Source organism: Cariama cristata, unplaced genomic scaffold, assembly GCF_000690535.1.
Source record: "Cariama cristata isolate BGI_N322 unplaced genomic scaffold, ASM69053v1 scaffold1219, whole genome shotgun sequence".
NCBI lineage: Eukaryota > Metazoa > Chordata > Aves > Cariamiformes > Cariamidae > Cariama > Cariama cristata.
In genome coordinates, this window is record NW_009636216.1 from 148,327 (window position 1) to 163,243 (window position 14,917).

The 14,917-nt window shown below is 39.2% G+C and overlaps 1 protein-coding gene across 1 annotated transcript in view; it reads right to left on the reverse strand.

Moving 5' to 3' along the window:
- The window catches only part of CD109 (CD109 molecule), a 65,500-nt gene that overhangs the window by 34,577 nt on the left and 16,006 nt on the right, over positions 1-14,917 (reverse strand). The window contains 12 exon segments of the mRNA XM_009707830.1: positions 165-300; positions 849-909; positions 1,297-1,371; positions 2,126-2,278; positions 5,123-5,299; positions 6,790-6,852; positions 6,947-7,048; positions 7,401-7,640; positions 9,322-9,431; positions 10,318-10,453; positions 11,535-11,631; positions 13,874-13,958. Coding sequence (XP_009706132.1) covers positions 165-300; positions 849-909; positions 1,297-1,371; positions 2,126-2,278; positions 5,123-5,299; positions 6,790-6,852; positions 6,947-7,048; positions 7,401-7,640; positions 9,322-9,431; positions 10,318-10,453; positions 11,535-11,631; positions 13,874-13,958 — 1,435 coding nt within the window.

Here is a 14,917-nt window from a genome sequence, read left to right on the forward strand (position 1 = left end):
TTGGTGGGTCTCCAATCTCATTTGTGGCCTCTAGGTGGTAGCAGAATATAAATAACACTGCATTTTTAAGCAGTGTTCTTCAGCACCAGTGCAGAATGCTACTAAAACCTACAAAATAACAACGGCAAGTGTAAATCAGTTTCCATTTGCTTCTAATCTTATACCTAGTTTTAGTGTCGATCCAAAGCCAAGTCTCTGGAAAATGTGTCCTCACATAGAGATTGCTGAAGTCAGGAGGTCCATTTTTAGACACTGGTATATCATCACCGAAACCATCCTCTATGGGTATCATTCCACCATCTACAAGATAAAAAATATCATCCTATCTACAAATATCTAGGTTTAAGAAAAATCAAATTAATACAGTTAACAAAAGCCAAATTAATAGTGTTTGGAGTCTAATCTATGGCTTTGTTACATATGGGAACACTACTCAGTGACATCAGCAACTAATTTTTTTCCTTACTTGTTTTTTTTAAGAATAGAAAAAGTCTCACACAAGCTTAAATTTCTACATGGCCTCTCTGGAGTGCTTATGGAACTGGTGTGGTGTGGCGACACGTGACAAACCACTGCAACATATATCAACTGGAACTGCAAATAAAATCTCCATTCACCTTCAGGCCTTTAAAGGAGTAGTGTCACTCAGGACGGCAGCAAAAAGGAAGTTTTTTAAATACCACTCATATGCATTTTGTATGTCCTGAACCTTGGAAATGTAATGGTTTTCAAGGCTGGATGCAGCCTGTACGCAGTACAGTAAGGAAGACCTAACAGGGGCCCTGACCCATGGACCTCCTTCCCCACTCAGTAAATTAGATTTGGTGACATTTATTTTTATTACTTACAAAGAAAATGTTCCTTATCCTCCTCAAGAATTGCATCAGTTGATACCCAAAGGCTGCATTTCTGGATAAAATTTATACAGTATATCTCAATACAGGGCATTCAGGACACCAACAGTGCTTATCTATTTTTGTTTTCTGTCTTTTTAAGAAAATAAATTCATCATAACAAAGCAATCATAGAACTAAAGTAAGTAATATACAGGAAACAATAAGACTAAGATCATCTGAATCAGAATATTGCCTTAATGACTGAAAACTTTTCAAAGAGAAGACAATATCAAGCATATTTATGAAAGTATAAACATATTTCTTTGCATTCAGAGTTTTTATACATTGATAAATTTCACAATTCCAAATCCACGTAAGAGCATTTCCTTCTACCAAGTGATGTGCAAATCACTAAGCAGTAAAAAACTCCAGCTTAGAATTAAAAAAAAAAAAAAGGTACCTGAAAGATACCAAAAGAACCTCTGACCAAGGGGAAATACTGCACTGTGCTGTATAAATTGAGCTCATGGAAGACCTAAGACAAGAAAAACAAAATCATCCAAAGAGTGAATGCAAACTCACCTTTTTCAGAACTTTCACTGCTGTAGATGCTAGTTCATAGAGCTGTACCTCAAGCAGCAGCTCACTTAGCTCTCATGTCAAAGAGAAAAGAAACCATGACATGATGAAGGGGATGAGGCTGCAATGGTTTCATGATTAATGGAAGAGTGACCACAACTACACAAGCCTAAAATAGGAGCCTACAGCCCACTGATGTTCTATGCCACTTAAGCTATGTCACTTGAGCACTTTAGGAGTGATTTATACTGTCAGCTCTTTGAAATTGTTGATGCACTAGAGCTTCTGCAAGTAAAGGGAATTCAAAAAGATGAATAATTTATTCTGCTCTTCAAAAAATAAAATTCTTTCTTTATTTTATATTACTAATTTTAAAGAGTACAAAGTACAAATTGTTAGGGACTTTTTCTGATGTTTTTGTCTTTCCTGAAAGAAGAAACTGCCAAGTGTTAAGTGAGTAGTTTATTAAACAGAAGAACAATAAACTATTAATTGGAATTAGAAATGCTGGGCCTATTATCTTGTCAGCCTTACACTCTTTTCCACTCATGCTGATCAACTACTTGCAGAAGTAAAAAATAATTGCATAATTAAGGACTAAAAATCCTGCCTAAAGAACATTACTCATTCAACATATAAAGCATAACATTTCCATAAGCATACATCTTTCATACACACAATAACGACAACCTTTTTTCCCATTTACTTACAGATTCTTCTGATATGTCACTACTTTCCCCTAGAAGCTTTGTACTTTTATCAACAACTGCAAGTCCAACTACTGATCCTGGTTCTGTTGTACTGATTTTAAGAGAGACTTTCTCAGACGGTTTGACCTTATCTTTGCTCCAAGAGATTTTAATCTAGAAAAAAGTAAAAAACAGCACTGGTTTAAATTATACAGTGATATTTACAGCCACTAACAACTCCAAGGAAGCATTTTCTTAGCTTAATTGGCTAAAATTAAGACTGTGGATTTGCTTTTCCTAGGACCTTTGGGAAAATGCTATGGCATTCATCTTGCTCTCTTGCTCTCCTAGCTCATAAGTTCCGTAGACTGGTGGGAAGTCAGCATCAGGATCCACTGTCATTTCAAACTGCTATAGTATACAAGCAGCAATCTCCTGAGCCACAAGGATACTCGAGTTTCTACAGCTGAAGGCAGTAAAAGAAACTCATTCGCTATTTATCAACGCACAACACAGCATGTAACATATTTAGGGAAAGAAATTTGGGGAAAAAATTCAGCCCTCAAAGATTAAAACTCAGTGTTCCACAGTGAGATCAATACAGAAAAGGGATATACGTAATAGATGCATGGATAAGGAAGAAGGAAATAAATAGGCTAATACAACATCAGTATGCCTTCCCCGGGGTACTGAAGAAAGGAAGGGTCATCTGCTGTAAGGTATTCCTAATGCATCCCATCTCCGTTGCGTCAGATGACAATGCAGAATTTCTGTTTAAAAGGAACAATTTTACTCTTTTCCCTCATCAAAACACCACTACTACAAAGTCTTGAGGTGGAATTCAGCTCCACACTTAAGCTACCTACATTTAGCTGTCCAGGTTTCAGTTCAGTGTTTAAGCTCCCATCACACGCAGAGTCAAAAGAAATAACAGAGACTAGAGAGCAGTTTGGCTCACCATGAAGCATAAATCCAAGCGGTGGTGAAGAAAACAGTTCTACAGCCTCCACTGACTGTACTGGCTGTGGGTGGGATTCAGTTACATCAACACTGGCACTTCATGCCATTTGAGCCGTTCAAAGGTATCCAAGACATGTCCAGTGGTGCTGCCAGACGGGACACATAACTCACCCTTCTGGAGCAGGCACTGGAGTCCAGGAAGAAAAACTGAAAACCACACTCCTTCGGGGCAACTGATTCTCTGTAAACTGTAACTTGCATACAAAAACGAGACTCAGTCACCTGAAGGCACCTGGAACAACTTGAGATGTTCCACAGCATGCTGTCTGACCCTCAGCTCCCATGCCAGAAAGGAACAGGTCTCCCATAGGAACTTGGAAACATCCATCTATTCCATGATGACATCTTGAATACCCTGTGACCTCTTGGAGGACACTCAATGTCTGTGCTTAAGCAACTGAATCCTGACCCTACATGTAAATACATGTATTTAGATGTCTGAATCTACAGCCCCATCAATACCCTTCGTCTGATAACTCTGTGTAATGGTAACTTCCAAGCACATTCAGTATGAAAATCACAGAGCAACAGCAAACACTAAAGTTGCCAACATAAATGGGATTAGCACCATGTGCTTCACTGTAAATGGGCATCACACTGATTCACGCAGAAAAATGGTTTGCTTCTGGGTACACCGTGGCACTGCAGCTCTGTATATTTGATTCTACCAACTCATTTACAGAAATTAAATGCTTGGCAAGGCTACAAATTACAGAAAAAGTAGGTTTCCATGGTGCTGTACTAATGTTAGTGGCTTGCATTGAAATGGCAAAATGGAAATAGCCTGAAATTTTGAAGACTTTGAGATCAGCTCTTTCTTTAGCTTACATTTTTTTCACTATCCAGTGAAATACAGCAAATACAGTAAGGCTGATATTAAATCCTCATAATTTATCATCTCAATTTTTCATCCTCTCTGTATATACACTAGGATGGTGTTTTTCATCCATAAACTACTTTTAATCAAACTGGTGTTTTCCAGATCAGGTCTTACCCCATTGCTACAAAATAAAAGGCAATCTTATTTGTCGACACTGCAATTTTTTTTTTCACTTTGTTTCCAGAAGGCTGAACCAAACTGTTATGCCTTCCTCATTAGAAATATCTTCCTATATCTACCCTAAAACTCCCAAGTTTCAACAAAATTATCTTATTTGTTTTCTGTTTATTTAGAGTCTTCAGACACTGGTATAACTATAATCAACAAACGTGTGCCTGGAGCTCTCTCACCATCCTGCCTCTCCACTTCCTTATCCTGTGATAACAATGCTCATATCCTGAGTTTGGATAAATCATGAAGTGAATGGAGAAATCTTTCATGCAGGAGGAAGCCAAACAGCATCCGTACTGATGTCTGGTTATAAGTGTTAAAGTTTCCATAGGGGAGGAAGAATTTGAACCCATTGAGAGCCTTTGGGTGGTCTCACCTGTGAAAAGTCACAGTGAGGCTTTTATTTGCACAAAGTCCAAACTTCTTCCTGGTAAGTAAGCTGGAAAAAACAATTCATTGCTGCAATAGCAGTTTTCCCACTCCTCTTCCAAGTTTTTTTGAGTTAAAGTATGCATGATTACATGAAACACAAACACTGGTCACATTCAGTGATGACACACCACGTACAATGTGACCACTGCCTGGCTAGAACAAGGTCTTCATAAACACTACCAGTTCCACACTTTAGCACTTATGAGTACCTTTCCACTATACTGGCCAGAGCAATCTTTGGCTCAGTAATTGACCAAACTATTAAAAACACAGGAGATGCTGTGTGTCTGTTTATGTGGAAAACATAGGGCTAGTAGAAATTTCTTTCAGATATGCAATAGCTGGACCCTAATTGCACCGGTATTATCAAAAGTCTTTCCAAGTGCTTACACAAACCTCAGAATAGATCCTCAATGAGGAAGTTTTTACATTTACAATCCTATGATCTAAAATATTGTTTACTATGCAACAGACAGACAAAAACATGGTCTCAGACTCAAGTTCAATATCGTTACCTTGTCATCCAAAACAGGCTGAACTGGGACAGTGAGAGCGTCATTTACAACCACTCCAAGCTCATCAATGTAGAACACAAGTATACATGCCAAAGGAGCCCAGGAATTTTCTGCTGTTAAACTGAATGTTTTTTCAGCCTTTGTGCCAAAAGCCATAATTTGTTCTTTAGATAACACCTGAAAGGGAAAAAATGAAACACTCAATCTGTTGGTATCTCAATATGTCATAAGCTCTGCAATTCCTTCTACAAATGGCTGCCAAAAGAAGAGATATATAGCTGTGATTTTTTTTTTACTAGGTGGTTGACTAGTTCTATGAGACTGGGTATGGAACAGGTGGGTAATGTAATATTTAAATACTAGAAATAGATTTTTTCCATGCTTTAATTCCTGTATCACTACGGATAAGTAAAGAACTACAACAGTGCACAGTACAACATGTCCTATGGGAACATAAAAATACAACAGTAACACGGCTGGGTCATGTGCGTCATCTATAATAGCATTTGAGTTTCGATCAGGAATTTAATTTTAAACGTAAATCTCCCAAACATCCCTACTTAACACACTCTGGTTTGCACCATGGAAAGTGTGAACTGGGCCCCACTAACGTGTTCCAGTTAAAAGCAGGTATTCATTTTACCAGCTCAGATTAGAACTAGTCTGAAGATACCTCAAAATACCTGGAGTTCAGGGCCACAGCATCATCTTTTTCACTCTAAATCTGCTCCTGTTGGACCATACCACTTACTAATGAAGACAGAGCCATGAAGGGCAGTTCCCTGCCTTTGACTGCATGGACTTGATTTTTTTTTAAATCTTCTGAGTGTTTCTGTTTTAGAAAACACACATGAATGTCCATATTTTATATAGTCCTAAGGTTTTCCTTATTCTGCTTGCTATTAAAGTCTCTGAAAGAAAAAGAATTGTAGTTATCATGATCATTATGGTGTAGACTGTGCACAAGACAGGCATGTGTTAAGGACAGGATGGGAGACTGATGATGGTATATATAATAAACTCTTCAATCCAGATGCTGTAAGATACAGTACAGCAGCCAAGCCATTAAACAAGACATTACCTAAGCCATTTACTTTAAAATGCTTCCTATGAAGTTCCCTTGTTCACAGTGCCATCCTGCCCACTGGAACATCTGTTTCCTCAGCAGGTAGGTCTTCTCCTCACCCTGTGCCTGCTGGCTCAGCCCTGACAGTCCTGAACCTGCGTACAGGCTCTGCGAGCCCCTGCTTCCACCTGCATCTACAGCACCTGCTGACAAGCCGCAACTTGGGCTGCTCCTGGGACATCCCTGCCCCTTCTCCCATCGCGAGTGCTCTGCACAGTCAGAGACAGTACTGCTCTCACAGTTGCGCCTTGTCTCACACATCTGCAAGCAGAGATAACCCAACACCCAAATCAGAGACGCGCTTCTCCCAGAAAGCACCTCCTTACAGTGCCAGCAGCATTTCTGCTAGATGGCGAAATGGAGATCTCTTTCAAAAAGGCCTATCCTAGTGGAAAGGAAATTTTTGAGCCACCGCTTTCACAAAGCACAATAAAAAATGCTGAATGTCTCTAACATTCAACCACATTCCACTCACTGGAGTATTTCTCAATTTGGTAAAAGTCATCTTGGATTGTCCCCATATGTAAAACCAGTAACTTACCAGATAGTGGAACTCTCTCACTGGCTTGTTGCTTGCAATGCTCAGTTCAAAAGGCTTCCCAGCCTAAGAAAAGCATACGATTCATACAGATGAGTACGGAAACATGATGAGTAACTTGAACAGTTCTTATCTCAGCAAGTTTTGTCTCAGGCTGTACCTTTATATCCTGGCTTTTTGTTTTAACCTGGAGGTAAGTCTGGCTGGGGGAGCTGAACACATCATAAACACCTATGTCCGTCCTACTGCTGAGGAACTCTGCCTGTGAGACAATGCAAAACAAAGCTTTTAACAAAACAGCAAAATCTGTGTGATGTTCACATGTATGGTACTGTTTACAACAGCATGGTAGCCTTAATGGCAGTACAGGACCACTTTGCTGCTTGGTTTGGGTATCTGTTTTGTTTTTTCCCTTGCTATCTTGGTGCAATTATTAGATCACATTTAGACAGGATCCATCGCTTTCTTTCCAGCCCTAACATGAATATGAGGTAAGGAAAATGACAGTAGGTGAGATATTAGCTGTTGCTGATGGCAGGAACAGCATATCATTGATCATAGCCCGCTCAATTTGGTGTGTCACTGCTCCAAAGCAACATATTACAAAGCAATACCTGAACTCTCAGAGTTTTTGTATCAGACAGGATTGGAAACTCAATATCAATTATTCCATTTTCTGGGACTGTGTAATTCAGGACATGGACTGTCAGATTTCTCTCCTCTGTTGCCTCATTCTCAAGCTGAGAAAGTGAAGAGTGGTGAAAAAGCAGGTCTGACTGTTGTGCAGTGATTGTGACAAGATTCTGCCTCTCTTCAGCTGTCAGCTGGTTGCTATCAGAACGTGTCACCTTCAACTAGAAACAAAAAGAAAACTTCCATTGAACAGGGTAAAGCTAAAATGCACAATGCATGACATGTAACAATATATTTGCACTCACATCATATCAAACAAACAAGGGCATCCTCAGATTTCTCACACATCAGTAACTTTTTAATCCCTTGTGAGCACTGCAGGTAGGCAAGTCAGCCAAGAACAAAATTATTCATAACTCTAGGGAATGAAAAAAAAGAGCAAAAGCAAAGCAGATGGAACTGAAAGGTGACCTGGCTTTCAGCAGTCCCAGTTACTCTTCTTGTTGAAAATGCTTGTCTCTCAGGCATCCCACTTACAGCCTGAATATTTAATTTTATCACTTGTATCTCACCACCACAACAAAGGGCAACCTAACATTACATCATGTGCAGGAAAATGTGCCAGATGAGCAGAGATGGTGCCGAGTCAGATGTCTTTATGAACTCATCAAATGAGCTGAAGAAAAGACTTAAAACAGGTCCCAAACTGACAGTCTGCAACTTCTTCACTCCAGCATCCATCAATCAGCACTACAACTTACATCAACCTTTATTCCCACATTCAAGCAGATTCTCATCCACAGTAAAACTATTCTCCTTCTGCATTAGACACTCAAATCAAAAATTCAACTTCTACATTTAAAAGCACCAAACTAATGTTGCCCTTTTCTTTTTCAATCCAGAGGTTTGTTACTCCATTACCTCTCCTCCTCTGCCATTATTTTCCTATCCTCTCTCTGTACAGCACATTGACATCTCCACTTACTAGATAGTAATAGCAGCAGTAGTTCCTTCACACTCCTCTGGGAGTGTAACTAATACCTTCTTCTCCATCAGTTGCAAGCACTGCTAAATGTCTCAGCTACCTCTCACTCAGTTCATCTTTGGAAGAGGAGGAAGCAGGTCAGAGCTGGATGCTGGCAAGGAAAATGAAAAGGACGAAAACCAGAGACCCAAATGATCAGGCTAGCACAAAGCTATGGCTTGAGCCAATCTGCTCTGAAAGTGTATATTCAGACTATTTTATTGGCGTTTAGGCCTGATTTCTACACAGTAAAGGCTCAAGAATTGCAGTGATGCAATATGCAACCTCTGCTAAATGTAGAAATACTGAACGCAGACTATACACAGCATGAAGAACATGAAATACTTTGAGAGGACTGCAGCTGGTAGGAGACAGACAGGACAGAAGGCAGAAAAGACACTTTCACTTGAGAACAATGTGGTTTGATGAGTTTTACTGAATTTTGTAACAGCTGCTTAATTATATATACATGCATTAAATAAAGTATATATTTGTGTGTGTACATATATATACACACACTTCCATATACAAGTATTATTAGAAGGGTTAGGACTCAGCAACTATTGCTTTAAAGCACAGTCACCTAATGGAAAACAATCAGCTAGAAACTGAAAAGATTTCTCTTCCATAAGAATGCTGATAAACTCTCCTCATATATATCCTGCCAACACCAAAGCATTTCCTGCCACTTTATCTTTTTCTAGAGCAAATGCCTCTACGTTTAGTATTTGCCAATATGTATCATGAAAATGAGGTAATCTGAAAATAAGTCTGTAAATTATACTTAAAAATCCAAGGAAAACTTTGGCATCTAAGCAAAAACACAGGAGAAGTCATATTTGTTTATGCACAGATCATAATAAACCAAAAGAACTTACAGTAGCTATGAAGTTCAGAGAAGGTTTTATAACTCTAGAGTAGTCCATAAATTCAATAAAATAGTCACTTTGCTTTGGAAATATGATGGTACTTGAATTTTGGGAGATTCCTGTTGAGTAATTGTATGTGTTTAGACAACATGCTTTTAAAATACATATTCCTTCAGCAGAAATACCATTAACTGTCCATGATTTTTAAATAATTCTACCATATTTTTTACCATTCCCACTCCTGTTGCTCTTCATTCTTCCAGCTAAGGATCAGTACAAAGGTGGTATAGGTACTGGTACTGCCTTCCAGAATGCTAAATAAGCCATACCACATAGTGCTCTACTCCATGCAGACTATGTCAGAATGACACAAGGAAGGAACTTACGAATCCCAAATCAGCCAACTTCACCTTGCCAGGGTTTCTACAGGAAGACTGTAATGAAACCTAGTTTCTGGGTCAGGCAGAAAATCTGTACAAGTGATTTTTTTCTAATATGCAAGGTGCAGTGGAACATGAACTCACAAAAACACATTTTGTAAATCAGTCGGTCTAGAAGAGAGTAGAGAGTGGACAACATGGGGACAGAGAACTCGTTCTACTGATGTGGTTTACAAACGAACAAGTAAGGTAAGTTTATGATTAAACTTAAGTTTGCAAGACTCAGGCTAATGCTAGCAATTCTTTACGCCTGCTCTTCTCATCAAAAGTGATCAGTTACTGACTTTAAGCCCCCATCTGAATATATTTCTTGGTTATTTAATAAATCATTTAGCGTCAAGCTGTATTCAACTGAGTTAACAGCTGGTTAAACTATTTAATATCTAGGCAAGCAACAGTTCAGATAATATATTTTATCACGTAATATATTTGCATGTAGATGGTCTGTACTGCCATCAGCACATCATGCTTTTCTAGCACTCCAGGCCTTTCCACATAGCGGTAAGCTCTTCCAGCACCACCTACTCTTTGGATTTCCCTCAGAAGACTGCACACAGCCACATACCTGTGAGCGACTCGGTGACCACCGCGATAATTTCTATTGGCTCTGTGTAATCACTGTCACCTTGGTGCCATGACTGATCAGTGTTCAAGTTTTGCAGCATAAGCTTGTTACAGGTCACATTCACAGATCCATTTATCTGCAACGTAGAAAAAAAAAAAACAACTGTTGAGCCAGCAAAGCCAAGGACACCTTCCCATCTCCAACAGCTATTTCTGGTTAAGTCCTGTAGCTCTTCCCATACACAAGTTCTGGAGTGTCAACACCAGAAAATTATGAATGCCGACGTTTATTTTTTGCTTTCAGTAACCATTTTTATTAAATCCAGTAGAAGTTCATCACCTTTTAGAGTCAACAATGCCTTATGGAGAAAGTTACTTTTTTTTTTCCCCCTAATATCTAGTATTATCAACTTCCACATGGCCAGAGCAGTGGTGCCTGTGCTTTACAGAAAAATACAACAAACAGGTCCCTGCCTGAGGAGGGGGCTACACCCTATCCAACATCCCTGAGCTCAGAGTTTCTGTAGGCTAAGTGCTGCTGAAGGCACTGAAGTCAGCCAACTGCTGAGGTCAGCCAACAGAAAATGACAGGCACACCATTTAGCAGAAATTGAACCTGTTTTAATCATAGTCCACAGTTCAAAAGTAAAATGCCTGATTTTGCAAAGGGATGCCATGAGTCTATCACCACTTTTAAGTCTTCAGATCAAAACTGCATGCCTTTTTAAATTTCATGTTCCAGCACAGTAACTCCAAAGCAATTACCAGGCAATTAGTAGGCAAAATGCTTTGGTCTCTACCATGCTAGAGCTCCAGGCAGACAATTGCAGTGGTCTCCTCTGGCCTTGTAACAAGGGCTGAGTGTGCAGAGGCACACACGGGGCTAGGGAGCATTCCTGGGCACAGGTCCTCCATCACCTATGCTGCTACAGCTGCTCCTGGAAAGTTCTTCTACCTGGGCCAACTAGCCCTCTCCAAAATAACTTCCAGGCACAGTTCAAGGGAGCACAGAGGCCAAGTATCATTCCCAACAAGCAGTCTGAATATAGACATTTTATTCTGGAAATTAAAGAGAGTTTAACACTACCCATGCAAGTCACTCTGCAGACCATGCCAGCTGAACTGAGCACTCCAGCACGGTCCCAGGCATATTTAACCTACAAAAGGAGACACAAGCTTGAAGTCTACAATGCTACAAACCGCCAACAGAAGACTCACCTCCATTGTTGTTGTTATATTTCTCTTGTTTGTCCAGTAAGAGACAGAAAGGCAAGTGACTGTCACAGTTCCCTTTACTGGCTTTCCGTATGTGTACCTGAAACACATCAGCCAAAATCAAACAAAGCACCACCTCCAGGGCTTGGGCTCCTGAAGAGCTCTCAAAGCAAAAGATTCTACCAAAATATTTTTCCCTCACCTCAAATATGGCTAGAACACATTTGTACTTTGTAAACATGGAGTTTTCAATACTGAGATGAGTTTATCGACACTAAAGTCAGAAGCCCAAAACCTGGAGATGATACACAGTGCTGCTCTTTCCTGCACACAAGCTCTATAAACATATTACTATTATTACAGGCTGTACAATGTAGGAAAATTAACTCTATTAAGCTAAGCTGGAAGCAAGTTATTGAATAGAATACCAATGTAGCATCATAACTAATATGCAGTAGAGTTAAAATGGGATGTGGGAAGTGCAAGTGTTTTGCTTCCCAAATGCTGCTAACACAAAATGAGAGATCTCAAGATATTTGTACTCAAATTATTTAGTAATCACAGTCCAAAGAAATCAGGGCAATTATTACATGGCAAACATAATTTGCAGCGGTGACAAACCTGAAAACTGTAACATATTCATTTCTTAGAATGCCATTAGCAACCTGCAGTCAGTGCGCAGTAATAAAATAAAAAATTTGTACAAATGTTTCCAAGTTATACATAAGAGAAACCATGATGTTATCAGATTCAGACAAAGGAAGCAGGGGGAAAACCCAAAATCATTCTAGTCCATCAGTAGTAATACATTCAGATGTGATTAACTTCAAGTAATTTAAACCATTATGGATTTGATTGGCAGCCACTTAAGAAATATCAAAGCTGAAAAGCAGAGGGAAAGAATAATCAAATAGCATAGTAACGGGAAGAACTCTGACAACACTGTCTTGCACCTGAACTCAGTCTTTCCAGGCAGACCTAATTACAGTAATAAGCTGCCATTAACCTTGAAATGATACTGCCATTGGGTAGCATCCATCCCTGTACTTAACTTAATCTAATAATACTCCAGAGATGAGAAAGTCAAAGGGGTTTATGACATCTGTGAGTGTAAGGGACATATAAACTCCTTGTATACAGAGGCATTATGCCTATAAAAGCAGTCACTAGGAATGAAGTCATTCTCTATAAGTAATTACAACGTTATCAGTAAAACTTTGGCACTGCTGGGATTCAATCTCAGACAATTCACTGGCGTCCAAGTCTGGATTTATTGCAGCAGACAGGTTCACTTTCAAATACCTTATGACTACACCTAATGAAGGAGCCAAGTATCCTGGGGAAGACCAAAACAACTTAGGAAACCAAATTCACATTGGCATATAATGGATTCCAAAAGCAAAGCAGAATGGGGAAAAAATTGGGGAAAACTTTTTTTTTTGAAGTTGCCCTTTATGAGAAACCTAGATGGTTTATAATATCAGGTTGCATTGCCTCTAGGAAAGGAAGACTTTTCTCAGAAGTCCAAACATTTGATTTAAATAGCTCGTTAAACAATCATTTCTGCATTTCCCTTATTAATGGAGTGCTTATTTAGAAGGTAAGTATTTTATGGCATTAAATAACCCATGAAAGACCTTTTATGTCAGGTCATCTTGAATGGATCTACCAAGTAGCTCTAGCTGGCTCCCATCTTCTCAAAATAAAATTAATTTCTATTGGAGATTAATGCATACTGAATTTTTTGTCTAGATATTTGTTCAGCTGAAAAATAAAATATTATTTATACAATGGTCTACAGTGAAGGCACTTCTGAATTTCTCAAGAGTTTTTAATTCTTGACTCATTTACAGGTATAGGTATTTTGATAGGCAGGAGAGGCCTATACTTCAAGTCCATAACATGGATAAATTGAATCAAGAAGGACGTGCATAGGAGTTCGCATAACTTTCCAAGTGGTCTAACAAAATATAGTTACTCTACCTACAGACCTTGAAGTGATAAGTTGGAAAGCACCATAAAAGAGCCATAAGAACAAATAAATGCCTCAAAACATACATTATAAGCAAAAGACTCAAGACATTTTCTGAATAAGCTAGCTAAAAATGTCTAGCTATAGTCTAGAAGAACCTTTACCAGACCAAAAAAGCTAACTAGAAGTCTGAAGATCTATCTAACATTGTTAACAACAAAATCCAGTAACTAGAAATGGATGCTAGCCAACTAACTTTGACTAAAGGCACTTTTTTAGCATTCTAAATAAAGTTTTCACTTTGACACTGAGAGACCCACAATAATTTTCTTAAGAGTGAGGGTGACAATGGTATCAATTATTTACTTACTTTGCAGTGACAACACCAGTTACGTCTTCCTCTCTCAAAGAGTAGTATAATGGTGTTGTTATCATAACATCAAATTTTGGTAAAACTAAAAAAAAAAAAAATTACAGAAAGCACTAAATTCACACAGGAAATAGTATCTTTTCCTTTTTTTAAGTAATAAGGGTATAACACGTAATATGATAAAAGACTACTACAGCTTCCTAAGGAATATTAAGGTAAGATATATTTTTAACCCAATCATATGCTTGCCCCAGACTAAGACTTTTTGTTGAAAGGAGAACAACAAGCACCATAAGAGCGGCCTGCACAGAAGCTCGTAAAACTGAAATATAAAGCATTTAGCTTATTCAGCCTTTACAGAATCATCAGCAACCTTCAGGATCAGACACTATACAGGTATTTTGGGATAAACACATTGCCGGAATGATCCTGGAAAAACAGGGACAATAACTGCATCTCAAGGGCTTAAGATAAGTATTTTAAAGATTGCATGACATCCAGACACTACAGTAGTAGGTCATTAAAACTACCAAAGACAAACAGGGCAGCTGGTAAGATAATATTTTTCCTAGGACACATAGTCAGTCTCAGAGAAGCAAGAGATTTGGAAACTAGACATTCTGGGAGTATTCAAAAAGTTCCCACAACATTCTCCTGGAGAAACTGACTACTCATGGCTTGGACAGTGTACTCTTTGCTAGGTAAAAAACTGGCTAGCTGGGCGGGCCCAGAGAGTGGTGGTGAATGGAGTTAAATCCAGTTGCTGCCCAGTCACAAGCGCCGTTCCCCAGCGCTCTGTATTGGGGCGAGTTCTGTTCAATATCTTTACCAATGATCTGGACAAGGGGATCGAGTGCACCCTCAGACAGTTTGCAGATGACACCAAGCTGGGTGGGAGCGTTGATCTGCTGGAGGACAGGAAGGCTCGACAGAGGGGTCTGGACAGGCTAGATTGATGGGCCAAGGCCAACTGTATGAAGTTCAACAAGGCTCAGTGTCGGGTCCTGCACTTGGGTCACAACAACCCCATGCAACAACACTACA